Here is a 15,068-nt window from a genome sequence, read left to right as displayed (position 1 = left end):
AGATTTTGTTGATTCTTGAAGACTGTTTGTTGCTGTGGTGATTGGACTTTGTAATTGTTTGTTGCTCACGTATAGGCAGGTTTTTGATTTTTTATATGTCACTCTTTTAGTTCTAGAACTGTACCAAAATCTGTTCATTCTGATAGTGTGTCAGTTGATTCTCTTGACGTTCTACAGCAGCTGTGTCTGATACAAATGTGAGCCATAGATGCAAACCACATATGTGATTTAAAAATTTCTGGTAGTCATATTGAAAAAGTAAAAACAAACAGGCGAAGCTTATCTTAACAATACACTTTAATATGTCCAAAATATTATAATTTCAACATGTAATCAATATTTAAAAATTGGCAAAAAAATTTTACTTTTGTATTAAGTCTTCAGAATTGAGCATTTTATACTTACAGCATGATGCGTTTGGGACGAACCACATTTCAAGTGCCCGGTACCCACAGTGGTTGGTGGCTACTCCATTGGACAGTGCACAGTCAGGTTGCTTGCAAATAATTTTGTGTGTGCGTTTACGAGTCTGTCATGGTTTGCCTCCCTTTCTGTTTCTTTCTTATTTTTCCCTCCCTTCCCCCACGATCATCTGTTAAGTTTCTCAAATTCCACATATGAGTAAAATCATATGATAGGTCTTTTTCTGACTTATTTCGCCCCGCCCCCCGCCCCCCGCCTTGCCTTAACACTTTTGCTCGGAGCACCTGTAGTTCATTGGTGATGTTGGTGATATCCATAGGGGTGTTCTCCTAATGTTTGACCACCGTGGATTTCTGATTAGATGGACGTTAGAATCCAAAGAGGTTACTTTTCTTTTCTAGCTTGTAAGAATTCTTCAAATTAAAAAAAAATTTTTTTTTAACTTTTATTCATTTTTGAGAGACAGAGCGTGAGTGGGGGAGGGGGACAGAGAGAGCGAGAGAGAGAGAGAGAGAGAGAGAGAGAATCTGAAGCAAGCCCCAGGTTCTGAGCTGCCAGCACAGAGCCCAATGCAGGGCTCGAACTCGCTAACTGTGAGATCATGACCTGAGCCCAAGTTGGATGCGGAACTGACTGAGCCACCCAGGCGCCCCAAATTTGTAAGAATTCTTAATGGGTTTTACATTTAATTTTAAAAATTGGCGAGATTATCTTTTCCTCCGTCTTTTTACAGTGAGTAACAAGCATACTTCATTTTATTGTGCTGTGTTTTACTGTGCTTTGCAGATACAGCAGTTTTTATTGTTTGTTTGTTTTAGGGTTTGTGGCAACCTTGCATTGAGCAAGTCTTTCAGCACCATTTTTGCAGCCACGTTTGCTCACTTTGTGTCTCTGTGTCACATTTTGATAATTCTCACAAGTCTTCAAACTTTTTCATTAATGTATTTGTCATGGTGATAATGCGATCAGAGATTACAGCTAGCAGAAAGCTCAGATGATGGTTAGCATTTTTTAGTAATAAAGTATTTTTTAATTAAGGTATATATGTTGGTTTTCTTAGACATAATGGTATTGCACACTTCATCCACTACAGTATAGTGTAAACATAACTCTTTTTTTTTAAATTTTTTTTAACGTTTATTTATTTTTGAGACAGAGAGAGACAGAGCATGAACAGGGGAGGGACAGAGAGAGAGGGAGACACAGAATCCGAAACAGGCTCCAGGCTCTGAGCTGTCAGCACAGAGCCCGACGCGGGGCTCGAACTCACAGACCGTGAGATCATGACCTGAGCCGAAGTTGGACGCTTAACTGACTGAGCCACCCAGGCGCCCCTGTAAACATAACTCTTCTATGCCGTGGAAAACCAAAAACTTCATTTGATTCACTTCACCACAATACTAGTCGGAACCAAACCTGCAGTATCTCTGAAGTGTGCCTGCCTACAAATTAACAGACTTCTAAAATGATGAACAATTCTTGCATTTCAGAGACAAAACTTTCATGATCATGCTGCATTTGTTCTTTTAACGAATTTTTGTGTAAGATTTCATCTGCTTTTGTTTGATTGAGTCTGTCTGTAAACCTCTCTTTTCATTTCTCCCTCTTGTTTTAAACACTGTCATTGTCCAGTTTCTGTAGCAGGGAGATTTTTCTGGTCTTGTCACATGAGTTGTGTATATATGACTCTTATTGTGTACTTCGGAGCTGCTTATGTAACATGGGAATTGTCTGTGCTGGGAGGGCTTGGTGGACTTATTTGTGACGTTAGGACTGGATTTGGTTTTTAGGGCTAGCTCTTGGACTCCGTTTTCTGCTCTTCTAAGATTGTTTGTTCATTCAGGCTTTTGTCTTTGGCCAATTTTGGTATTTTGTATCTTCCTAGGTATTTTAGCATTTTGCTTAGGTTTTCAAATCTGTTGGTATAAAGTTGCACCTGAAGTTTTCTTATAATTTTGTAGATGTTTTGATATGTAAAGAAAATCTCGAAAGACCTAAGAAGTTCAGCAGTGGTTATCTCTGGGAAGTAAAAGTAGGTTATAGGAGCGGGGAATGATGGTCTTAAAGAATTTTATATCATTGGGCAATATGAGACTTTTCACGTACCACATTTGTTTTACTTTAATAACTGAAAAGAGTGTTTCTTCAAAGTTTGAAATATGAAAAAGTGTACAATATCATACAGAAGTACGCATTTCCATCTCACTAGTCCCAGCACTTCTTAACTATGTGTTTTTTTTCTCAAGCTGGCCTCTGGACGGTCTTCACACTGGGCGGTGTGGGCAGCAAAGCAGCTGCCACTCCAGAACTTTCTTCTCCTCTGGCCAACCAGAGTCTCCTGCTTCTGCTGGTGCTGGCCAACCTGACCGACGCTGCAGATACACCAAACCCCTACAGACAGGCCATTATGTCCTTTAAGAATACGCAAGGTTTGTGGTACTTTGTTCTCTGAGTATTCTTTCTAATGACAAATGAGGGTTTTGCTTACCCATGTTACATTTTATAGTTGTGGAGATGAATATTTGTGTATTTTCATATTGGTTAAAGATGAGAAAGAGTTAGATTTTTCTGTCTGTATTCTTAGGAAGGTCAAATAAATCTTAGGTAAAAGCTGTAGTTCTTTAGAGCCACTTAAAACTATTTTTTTTTTTTTTTTTGGTCCAGAAATAACCAAGCCAGCAATATGCTTCATTTAGATCCTCCTGTCCCACCTGTTAGGGATAGGAATTAACCTGGAAAACTCTGAGTGATAGATTGTTTGAAGGTTTTCATTTAAAGTCTGTATTCCAGTTAGAGTTTTATAAAACTAAAAATTAGAGCTTAATAAACTTCTTCTGGAAAGATGCAGACCCCTTTGTAGGGTTATGCGGTGTCTGTTACCATCTCTTAACTCTGCTGTGGTAGCACAAAAAGCAGGCATAGATAATAAGGAAGTGAGCATCGCTGGTTTCTATTAAAACTTTATTTCCAAAATAGGTGGTGAGCTTGCCTGTGGTCTGTAACTTGCCCTGTAGAGCATGGGTAGATAGTTCCGTGTTGAAAGAGTAATCTCCAATCAAAAGATTACACTCTGTAAGCCAGGTTAATACAGTAGCTAGATTTTCAAGATGTATTGGACATTAGTATAATTAACATGGGTAAGAAGTGAAATTATTGGATGGGAACATTTTTAAAGCTTCTGACATGCTTTGCCATGTTCCTTTCCAGAGTTCTAATACACATTTCTTCTTTTTCTCTTAAGTTTATTTATTTATTTTGAGAGAGAGAAAGAGAGTGGAGAGAGAGAATCCCAAGCAGGCTCCATGCTGACAGCACGAAGCCTGACACGGGGCTCGATCTCATGAACCTGTGAGATCATGACCTGAGCCGAAATCAAGAATCAGAGGCTTAACCAACTGAGCCATGCAGGCTCCTCTAATACACGTTTCTTAATAGACAGTATATGAGTGTGCCAGTTGGGTGTACCTTTGCCAACTCTGGTATTACTGTTTGTAGGGGGAAATAATGATAGGTAACCTCTAACAATTTGATAGATAAAATGTGAAAAGTCATGTATCTGATAGTACTTTTCTGTTCCCATTATTATTACATTGTGGCTTACTGGTTAAGAAAACAAGTTTTGCAAAGCAGATGAACATATTGGTTGGGGGGGGGGGGCGGGGGGAGAAAAAAGAGAGAGGGAAACAAATCATAAGAGATTCTTAAAGATAGAGAACAAACTGAGGGTTGATGGAGGAAGGTCGGTGGGGGGATGGGCCAGATGGGTCCCAGGCATTAAGGAGGGCATATGTAAATGATGAATCACAGAATTCTACTCCTGAAGCCACTATTGCTTAAATAAATAAAATAAATTTAAAAAATAATTAAACAAAAATTTGAAAAGAAAACAAAAGCAAGCAAGTATTGGAGTCAAGCAGACAGAGTTTATGCCACACTGTGTCACTTCAGAGCTGTGAAGCTTCTCACAGTTTGCTTAACCTCAAGCCTCCCTGGCTTTGTCTTTAAAATGGGAATAATGTCCCCTAATATTTGTATAAGCATCAAGCAAGGTAAGGTTTTAAAATGATTAGCTCAGTTTTTGCAACATAGCCAGATACTCAGTTTATAGTATATAGTGTCACTTTTTTTTTTTATTTTTTATTTTTTTTAACGTTTATTTATTTTTGAGACAGAGAGAGACACAGCATGAACGGGGGAGGGGCAGAGAGAGAGGGAGACACAGAATCGGAAGCAAGCTCCAGGCTCTGAGCCATCAGTGCAGAGCCCGACGCGGGGCTCGAACTCGCGGACTGCGAGATCGTGACCTGAGCTGAAGTCGGACGCTCAACCGACTGAGCCACCCAGGCGCCCCCATATTGTCACTTTTGATGCTGAGGCCAGATGTTGCTATTGAAGGTTGAACCTTTCTGGGGTAGCCATCTTTTTTGGTGGACAGTTGGGTGCAGGGATTCTGAGCAATGACTTTAGGGTTAAACTGCCTTGGGTTCATATCCCAGTTTTTATTCTTTTTCTTTTTTTTTCTTTTTAATTTTTTTTACATTTATTTATTTTTCAGAAACAGAGTGAGACAAAGCGTGAGTGGGAGGGGGGGGTAGAGAGAGAAGGAGACACAGAATCTGAAGCAGGCTCCAGGCTCCGAGCAAGCGGTCAGCACAGAGCCGGATGCGGGGCTCCAACCCACAAACTGTGAGATCATGACCTGTGCCGGTCGGATGCTCAGCTGACTGAGCCACCGAGGCTCCCCTCTTTTTTAATGATTTAAGTTTATTTATTTGTTCTGAGAGAGAGAAAGAGAGAGGGGGAAATAGAGAATCCCAAGCAGGCTCCATGCCACCCGCGTAGAGCCCGACATGGGGCTCATACCCACGAACCACGAGATCATGACCTGAGCTGAAATCAAGAGTCAGAAGCTTAACCGACTGAGCCACCCAAGTGCCCCCAGTTTTTATTCTTTGAATACCAGTGTCTTTAATCTGTAAAGCAGGGGTTATAATTTCTACCTCACAGGGTTTTTATAAAAATTAAGTATTTATCATAGTACAGGGTCATTCTATTATTGCTGTAATTATAAGAAGCAGGATAATGCAGTGGTGACAACAGAGGGTGATCCGTGTTTTACTTGGGGCTGCTCTAGGAAAAGTTCATCTCCCCAGGCCTCTATTACATCCTTTGTGAAGTTGGTCAGAATAATGACATGATCCTTGTATGCGTTAAATAAGGGATAATACATGTAAATCTGTAAATAATAGCTAGGTCATAGCACTTATTAGCTAGTAATATATAAATGTTATGGATACACACACATCACACATACTCCATTTGCAGTCAGGTGTAAATCAGCCTGGCAAACATGTTACTTTGCTTCATTGTAGAGAGGCATAGTGTGTCTAGAATCTTCCTCCATTGAGTGTTCTGTAGATGCTGTCGTCATTTGCATACTCATAGATGATATGCAACGCTTCCTTTTGCCATCCTTTGCAAAAACAAGTCACACAAAACAGTGATTTGCGTAGCTGACCAAAATACAGTGTTAGGATTGGAAAACTAACCTATATGCTAAATGTGGGAGGAAAAGTGAGGGCACTTTGTAATAAAGTTACAGACACTTTTTAGATAATTCTCACAACGTACAGGTTAGAAAGGAGGCTCCGGGGCGCCTGGGTGGCGCAGTCGGTTAAGCGTCCGACTTCAGCTCAGGTCACGATCTCACGGTCCGTGAGTTCGAGCCCCGCGTCGGGCTCTGGGCTGATGGCTCAGAGCCTGGAGCCTGCTTCCGATTCTGTGTCTCCCTCTCTCTCTGCCCCTCCCCCGTTCATGCTGTGTCTCTCTCTGTCTCAAAAATAAATAAACGTTAAAAAAAAAAAAAAAAAAAAAAGAAAGGAGGCTCCAAGAGGTACGGGACTGTGCTATCAAAGTTGTGTTGGTACACCTTTCTTTTCCGTAAGAGTGAAGCTTGTGGAGATTCTAACGCAGGAATTTAAAAATTTTTACTTTTATTTATTTTTTGTGTCTTTAAAAAACATCTTGGTTCTTTCCAAGATATTATTAAAATAATCACCTTGTTGTGCTGTCATGTTCCAGTGTTCTTATCTGATAGGATCATACTTTTCTCTAAGTCAGTTGACCCGTCTCTACCTCCTTTTTGACTTGCTAACTTTGCTGGCTTCGGTGTTTAAGCAAGAGTCCAGCGCATGTAGGAAGGGGGCTCTGCTCTCTCAGTTTACAGAATCAGGAATTTTCCCACATGGGCTGGGATTTATGGCTTTCATCATGCTAGTGACTCTAAAAAAAGATCTACAGGGGCGCCTGGGTGGCTCAGTCACTTAAGCGTCCAACTCTTGGTTTCAGCCCAGGTCATGATCTCACGGTTCATGGGTTTCGAGTCCCACGTAGGGCTTTGTGGTGAGAGTGTGGAGCCTGCTTGGGATTTGCTCTCCTCTCTCTGCCCCTCATCTGCTCACGTGTGTGCACTCACACACTCTCTCGCTCTCTCTTTCTCAAAATAAATAAATAAACTTGAAAAAAAGGATTTACAAAATCACGTACATGTTCTGATAGTTGTCTGAGGTTCAGTATATTCTAAGAAGCTAGTGCTGAACTTGCTGATAGTACTTTAAAACTGGCTAGGGGAACCTGGCTGGTGGAGCCCACAGCTCTTGATCTTGGGTCCTGTGTTCAAGCCCCATGTTGGGCGTACTATTTGCTTAATAAATAAATTTAAAAAAAACAATTAAAAAATAAAAGTAATTAAATTATGTGTTGCTATCCTAGCTGTTTTTTTCATAAATGGATTAGTGACATTGGTGAGTACTTGAGCCGTAGTTATTCATTGGAAAAAGATTAGCTTGAAGTCCTTTTTTCTTTTTAGCCCTTACAAGAGGATTTTCTGTTTTATATAGAAACTTTTATATTCTTTGTCTTGGTATTCTTTATTTAGGACTGGTGGTCATTTAATTTTGGTAACAGAACATTTCAGATGTCATGGTTAAATTGTATTTATTAAAGGGCCTTTGGGCTGGGCCCGTAGCTCTGTTTATTTAAGCTTATGTTCTTATAGCCAGTTTAATTTAGCTATATTAATACAAAAATAGTAAATGAAGTCAAAGTATGTGACTTAGTTGTTTTTTTTTATATTTGGCTTGTTAAAATATAAACTGTCACTCTGTTAAGTGGTATTTGCACATGTATTTATAATCATTCGAAGGCTGTGGTTTGGATAGTACAGAGAAATAAACTGTCCCAGTTTTTCCCCACCCTGGTGAGAACATTTCAGTCCTATTCTCTTAGCAAATTTCAATTACGCAGTGATGTTACCAACCATAGTCACCATGCTTTAATTAGTTCTTTAAATACAATTTAAAATAGAAATAGAAATTTTGAACCTGAAATGTGGCAACATACAAAATTAATGGGAATCAAATTGTGTACATTGACCGTGCTTTTATTAGTTATATAAGGCATGGTCCAGAAAATACCAGTGTAATATTCCAATAATTTTGTGATTTCTATATTCCAGATAGCAGTCCTTTCCCCTCGTCAATTCCACACGCTTTCCAGATTAACTTCAACAGTTTGTACACAGCTCTGTGTGAACAGCAGACGTCCGACCAAGCAACTCTCCTCTTGTACACGTTGCTGCATCAGAATAGTAACGTTAGAACATACATGTTGGCTCGCACAGACATGGAAAATCTTGTAAGTATCACGCTACCCTCGTCATCCTTTTTGTATTGTATAATCTTTTGAAGAGCAGATTCTTTTCCCAGGAGGGTAGATACGTTTGCCTCATTGCAAAGCTGAGGGTTGACAGGTTGACGGGGAGCTGCCAGCAGACACAGGCGGGGGTAGGAGTTTTACGGTGTAGGAGACAGTGCACGTGGCAGTGTGCTCACAGCGCCCGAGGACCCCGCAGCGCAACCAGCTTCTCTGAACTTCAGGCCTTCACAGCTGCCCGTTGCCCAGGATCCAGCCCCATCAAGTCTTCCAAGAAGCACCGCCTCCCATTCTCAAGACATTTGTACCCTGGTGGTTCTTTCCAATGCTAAGTGTCCACCTACCGAGGTCATGTAGCTAGTCCTGTTTGCAGCAAGTTCCTGGTGGACATGGCTAGGATCCGGATTGGTTTCCCACGTGTCCTGACCCTTCATGAGGCTTAGACTTGAGGTCTGCCTGAACTCAATTCCTAGAGGGATAGAGTTTAAAGTACCTGTGCCAGAGAGCACTGAAATGTGGCTGCAGAACTCCTGTAGTGAATCAGTGATTTCTGTTTGTAACTAACGTGTAAACAAAAATGCTTCCATGACTGGACAAGTAAACCTTATCTCACCAAGGTGTTAATATTATATTTGAAATGCATACTATAGAGATACCTGTGGGCTATTTATTCATTAATAAAGTTGTGAACATTCCTGCAAGAGCCAGCAGCTTGCTGGTGGCAACAGGAACGTTCCCCCTGTACCAGTTTTTACAAGTTGGTAACAGGAGTCACCAGGGATTTGGTGGCCATTTTTTCAGAGTTAACGTGAAAATACTGCAGAACATGGAATATTAGAATTCATTTGAAGAGTATGTTCTGTGTCAAAGTGACGGTAAAGACCAAACACATGATGAACAGACCTGTCTGCACACCCACCGTATGTGGAAAACATTGGTTATTTTACATAGTAAAATTGGATGTAACAGTGTTCTGCTCATGGGAGTAAAAACTTGGAGCGAAGGCCTGTTTACTGATGGGTGAGTGGGAATAAGCGGAGACAATTCTGAGCATGATGTATCCTAAGTGAAATGATGGCAACAAGCAGAAAGCCCATGACACCATCTGTTCTAGAAAGTTCATGGTAAGGATGTTAGTACATAAGAATACTCACCTGTATATGATGACATAACACCAGTAAAAACTTAAAAGGTTTTGTTTTGGGTTTTTTTGGAGTGGGGGTGGAGGGTTATATATTTACTTTTGTTTTTAATTTCTTGTATAGATTATTTTGATAATGTCTCAACTGATGTCCTTACCTGTCCTTTGCCTTTCGTCAATAATATTTATTGAGGCTATGATTAGAAAATGTGTTATTGGTAGGAAATTTACTGTGCTGATTTGATTTTGTTGTTAACCGTTCTTTTATTCTACAATCTTTCCTATGAAGAAGATAGTGTTTGACACATTAGTGTTTCTAAGAATACCTTACTGTGTATAAGCTCCTGCTAGGCTGGAGGCAGATCTCCCTGTACTCAGTGCCACATGTTGGCCCAGATGGTCTCTGCAGACCCAGTCTTTATGTGGTGGCAGGGTGAAGGTTTTCTCTCCTGCTATCTGAGCTGTGTACACAGAGAAAGTACTTTCAGTCATAAGCTGGTTTGTGTGGTTTTCTTTTTCCTTTAAAGAAACCTATAGCTATGAAACAGTATATAATAAAAGCATAAAGGTTGAAAACATTGGTCTCCTAATAAAGTAATTGGAATAGTAAATTAAAATTTTTTATTTGACAGGTTTTACCAATTCTTGAGATTCTGTATCATGTTGAAGAAAGAAATTCACACCATGTGTACATGGCCCTTATAATATTGCTGATCCTTACAGAAGATGATGGCTTTAATAGATCTATTCACGAAGTGGTAAGTTATTACTTAAGGGTGTCAGAGTTACAGAATAGGCATGTCCCTCCACATGATTTCCTGCGGCTTTAGCATTTCTTCCTTCTTTTCCTTCTGGTAGATGTTTCCACAAGAACCTCAGAAATCGTCTTTTTTCAGATTTATGAAGTGCTTTTTTTATGAATGACTATTAGCCTGTTAAAAATTCTCAAAATTGGGGCATGTGGGTGGCTCAGTTGGGCATCTGACTTTGGCTCAGGCCATGATCTTGTGGTTTGTGGGGTCCAGCCCCACACTGGGCTCCGTGCTGACAGCTCAGAGCCTGGAGCCTGCTTCGGATTCCGTGTCTCTCCCTCTCTCTGTCCCCCCACCCCCAGCTTGCAATCTGTCTTTCTCTCTCTCAAAAAAAAATAAATAAACATTAAAAACAAAAATTAAGGGGCTTCTGGGTAGCTCAGTCGGTTAAGCGTCCGACTTCAGCTCAGGTCATTATCTCAGAGTTTGTGGGTTCAAGCCCCATGGCAGGCTCTTTGTTGACAGCTCAGAGCTTGGAACCTGTTTCAGATTCTGTGTCTCCTTCTCTCGCTGCCCCTCCCCCACTTGTGCTTTGTGTCTGTCTCTATGTGTGTGTGTCTCTTTCTTTCAAAAATAAATATTTAAAAAATTTATTTTAATTCTCAAAATGGTTTCTTGGGACGCCTGTGTGGCTCAGTTGGTTAAGTGTCCGACTCTCGATTTCAGCTCAGGTCATGATTTCACGATCCGTGGTATTGAGCCCTGCATCAGGCTCTGCACTGACAGTGTGTAGCCTGCTTGGGATCCTCTGTCTCCCTTTTTCTCTCTGCCCCTCCTCTGGTCGTGTTCTCTCTCCCTCAAAATAAACATTTGAGGGAGAAAAAATTCTCAAAACAGTTTCTTTAGTAATTGAAGTCAATGTTTTTGCTGTCACTGAGTTCGTTTTTCCTCTTGTTTCATTTCCCGTTTTTAGTTGTGACAGAAATTGTCAAACAGGTCAGCCCCTTGTATACACAGTAAGTGAAAGAATAGGGATCAGTCAGAGAAAGACAAATATCATATGACTTCACTCATATGAGGACTTTAAGAGACAAAACAAATGAACATAAGGGAAGGGAAGCAAAAATAATATAAAAACAGGGAGGGGGACAAAACACAAGAGACTCTTAAATATGGAGAACAAACAGGGTTACCGGAGGAGTTGTGGGAGGGGGGATGGGCTAAATGGGGAAGGGGCACTAAGGAATCTCCTCCTGAAATCCTTGTTGCACTGTATGCTAACTAATTTGGATGTAAATTAAAAAAAAGAAAAAGAAAAAAAGAATAAGGAACAAAAAGAAGACTGAGAAATTGTTTCATATTAAAAAAATTTTTTTTTAATGTTCGTTTATTCTTGAGGGAGAGAGAGAGACAGTGTGAGTGGGGGGAAGGACAGAGAGATAGAGGGAGACACAGAATCCGAAGCAGGCTCCAGGCTCTGAGCTGTGAGCACAGAGCCCGATGTGGGGCTCGAACCCACGAACCACGAGATCATGACCTGAGCCAAAGTCCGAGGCTTAACCCACTGAGCCATCCAGGTGCCCTGTTTGTTTTTTTAAAGATTGTGTTTTTAAATAATCTCTGCACCCAACATGGGGCTTGAACTCCCAACCCTGAGATCGGGAGTCACATGCTCCACCGACTGAGCCATGCAGGTGCCCCAATGATACTTCCTTTGAAAAAATTGGGTTTGGGGGGGCACCTGGGTGGCTCAGTCTGTTAAACGTCCAACTTTGTCTCAGGTCATGATCTCACAGTTTGTGGGTTTGAGCCCCGCGTTGAGCTCTGCACTGATAGCACAGAGTCTGCTTCAGATCCTCTGTCTTCTCTCTCTGCCCTTGCATGCTTGCTCTCTCTCTCTCTCTCTCTCTCTCCCCCCCCCCTCACAAATAAACATTTAAAAAAATAAAATTTTTTTTTGTCATATTACTGAGTTGTAAGCTTTCTTTATATATTCTGAATCACATGGATTTTTTTCTAGTCTGTTAATGTAGTTTATTATACTGATTAAGTTTTGAATATTAAATCAATCTTACATTCCTTGGATAAACTTGGCCATAATATATTCTCTGTTTTTATATATAGTGTATTTGGTTAAATTTTGAGCTCTGATTATTTGTGTCTTTCAAGGAATTTATACATTTCTTCTAAGGGATTGATTTTATTCCTGTAAAGTTGTTCATAATTTTTTTTTACTTATTATTGCTTTTTTCTTATTACTGTTTTTTCCACTTACCTTTTAAAAGAATTTTTTTTTAATGTTTATTTATTTTTGAGGGAGAGAGAGAGACAGAATGCGAGCGGGTTGGGGCAGAGAGAGAGGGAGGCACAGAATCCGAAGCAGGCTCCAGGCTCTGAGCTGTCAGCACGGAGCCGGACGTGGGACTCGAATGCACGAACCATGAGATCATGACACAAGCTGAGATCAAGAGTTGGGCCTTAACTGACTGAGCCACCCAGGTGCCCCCAGACAATCTTTTTATTTAAAAAAAATTCTTTTTTAATGTTTATTTTTGAGAGAGACACAGAGTGTGAGTGGGGGAGGGGCAGAGAGAACGGGACATACAGAATCCGAGGCAGTCTCCAGGCTCCGAGCTGTCAGCACAGAGCCCGACGCAGGGCTCGAACTCACAGACCGTGAGATCATGACCTGAGCCGAAGTCGGACGCTCAACCGACTGAGCCACCGAAGCAACCCGTCCACTTACCTTTTTATATCTGTACTAGCTGTAGCTTGCTAGCCACGAACTTGCTTTTTGTTTTTAAGATTTTTTAGATAGAAGCTTAGATCTTTGATTTTAAATCTTTCTACTTTTTTTCCTATAAGCAAAATATATGAAAACTCATAAAATTGATAACCCCCTAGAAAGATGATCAAGAAGAGAAAAAGTTACAAATATATATTACTGGGAGTGTATAGGAGATTAGGACACATACCCCAGAGATATTTAAAAAATGTTCAGAGGGCACTATGAGTATTTTATGCTGCAAACTTTAAGCATTAAATGAAATGGACAAATTTCCTCCACTCCCAGAAAAAAAGTAACCAAAGCTCACAAAAGAAACAAAATACAAATAGTCCTGTTTCTATCAAGGGAACTGACTTTGTAATGTAAAATCCTAAGCAGAAAATTATCAGCCCAACTGATCTTTACCTCTGAATTCTTCTGGAAATTGGAGGAAGAGGTAACACCAGTCTTCTAAACCTCATCTAAAGACTAGAAAAAAGGGAAATCTTTCCAGCTCATTTTATGAGTACAGCATAATCCGGATACCAAATTTATCAAAATTTGATAAAGGAAAATTACAGGTGGATTTTGAGTTGAGAGGCAAAAATTTATTAAGTGGCACAAATATAATCAGAAAGCTTGTAAGTCTAATATTGTAAAATGGAGTAAAGCAAGATAGTAAAAAGAACGTATGTCAATAACAGTATTCCAGGAATGCACGGGTGGTTTAGTATTAGAAAATCTCTTAATGTAATTTATTAGAAAAACCATAAATCATGTCAATAGATAACAGCAAAGGATTTGATAAAGTTCAGCACCTATTCATGGTAAACAAGGCAAAATTCTCACAAAATAGGGGTAGAAGAGAAATTCGTTGTCTTTTAGTAAAGTGTATCTACAAAAACCTACAGTTAAAGCATTACACTTGAGGGGTGCCTGAGTGGCTTTAGTCGGTTAAGCGTCTGGCTCTTGATCTCGGCTCAGGTCATGATCTCCCGGTTCCTGAGATTGAGACCCGAATCTGGCTCTGTGCTTTATAGCACAGAGCCTGCTTGGGATTCTCTCTCTCCCTCGCTCTCTGCCCCTCCCCTGCTCATGCATGCTCACTCTCTAAACGTTCAAAAAAAAAAAAAAAAAGCATTATAGTTGATTGGAGAATTTTAGAAATAATCTCTTGAAAGTCAGAACAAAGAGGATGCTCTGTGTTACCCCTCCTCTTCAGCATTGTATCAGAATTCTGAGCAGGTCATTTGAACTAGAACAAGGTGTAAATGGTTTAAAAATTGAAGAGAGGAACTCAAAATGTCCATGTTTACAGAACTTGTGATTGACTGCATATATAATTCAAGAAACTCTAAAATTAGAACTATTAGGAAAGTTGAGTGAATTTTCCGGTTCTAAAGGTTGTATACAAAAACCAATACAGTTTGTACAGTAACAAAGTGCTTCAAAAATGTGACCTAGATGTTCTATCTATCTATCTACCTACCTACCTACCTACCTACCTACCTACCTATCTATCTAGAAATATTGAGTATGCATGAGCAGGGGAAGAGCAGAGAGAGAAAGGGAGAGAGAGAATTCCAAGCAGGCTCCGCACTATCAGTGCAGAGCCCAATGCCGGGCTCGATCTCACGACTTGAGATCATGACCTGAGCTGAAATCAAGAGTCAGACAGTTAACCAAAGGAGCCACCCAGGCGCTCCTAGAGATGCTATTTAAAATGGCAATAATCAGCAAAAGTACGTAAATGAAAGGTACTAAATGTGACATAATAAATGGAGAGAGGATACTATCTTGTGTTTATGGACAACTCTGTTCAGTGACTGAGTTGTTAATTTTGCTTTCGAATTAATCACTATGTTCAATGCAGTTCTTACCAGAATTGTAGCAGTTTTTTTGGGGAGACTTGGTAAAATACAGTTTGAACAACATGGATTTGAACTATGTAGCTGCACTTGGACGTTTTCAATAAATACAGTAGTGCTTATCACTAAGTTTTTCAGCAGTCAAAATTTTGTTATAGATGGATTTTTGACCGTGGAAGGGGTCAACTTGTTCCACATTGTTCAAGGGTCAACTACGATCCCTGAAATTATATGGAGGAGTATTTTGCCCAGAGAGTTTTTGGAGAAAAGCAATGTGGACTTACCCTACCAGATAAAACTAGTTACAAAACATTAGTAATTAAGATGTGTTTCATTAATAGTGGAATAAAAAAAATAGAGAAATGCAAAAGAAAATAGAGAGTACAGAAATTACTCACACATGG

At 40.1% G+C, this 15,068-nt stretch overlaps 1 protein-coding gene across 6 annotated transcripts in view; it reads left to right on the top strand.

Moving 5' to 3' along the window:
* Window positions 1-15,068, top strand: part of DYM (dymeclin) — a 351,049-nt gene that overhangs the window by 140,749 nt on the left and 195,232 nt on the right. For all 6 annotated transcript variants that reach the window (XM_042910992.1, XM_042910997.1, XM_042910996.1 and 3 more), the window contains exons 9-11: window positions 2,670-2,852; window positions 7,940-8,118; window positions 9,910-10,035. In XM_042910992.1, the coding sequence (XP_042766926.1) occupies window positions 2,670-2,852; window positions 7,940-8,118; window positions 9,910-10,035 (488 nt within the window). The remainder of the gene's footprint in view (window positions 1-2,669; window positions 2,853-7,939; window positions 8,119-9,909; window positions 10,036-15,068) is intronic.

The sequence above is a fragment of the Panthera leo genome, chromosome D3 (genome assembly GCF_018350215.1).
Source record: "Panthera leo isolate Ple1 chromosome D3, P.leo_Ple1_pat1.1, whole genome shotgun sequence".
NCBI lineage: Eukaryota > Metazoa > Chordata > Mammalia > Carnivora > Felidae > Panthera > Panthera leo.
This window is presented reverse-complemented; position numbering and strand designations above follow the sequence as displayed.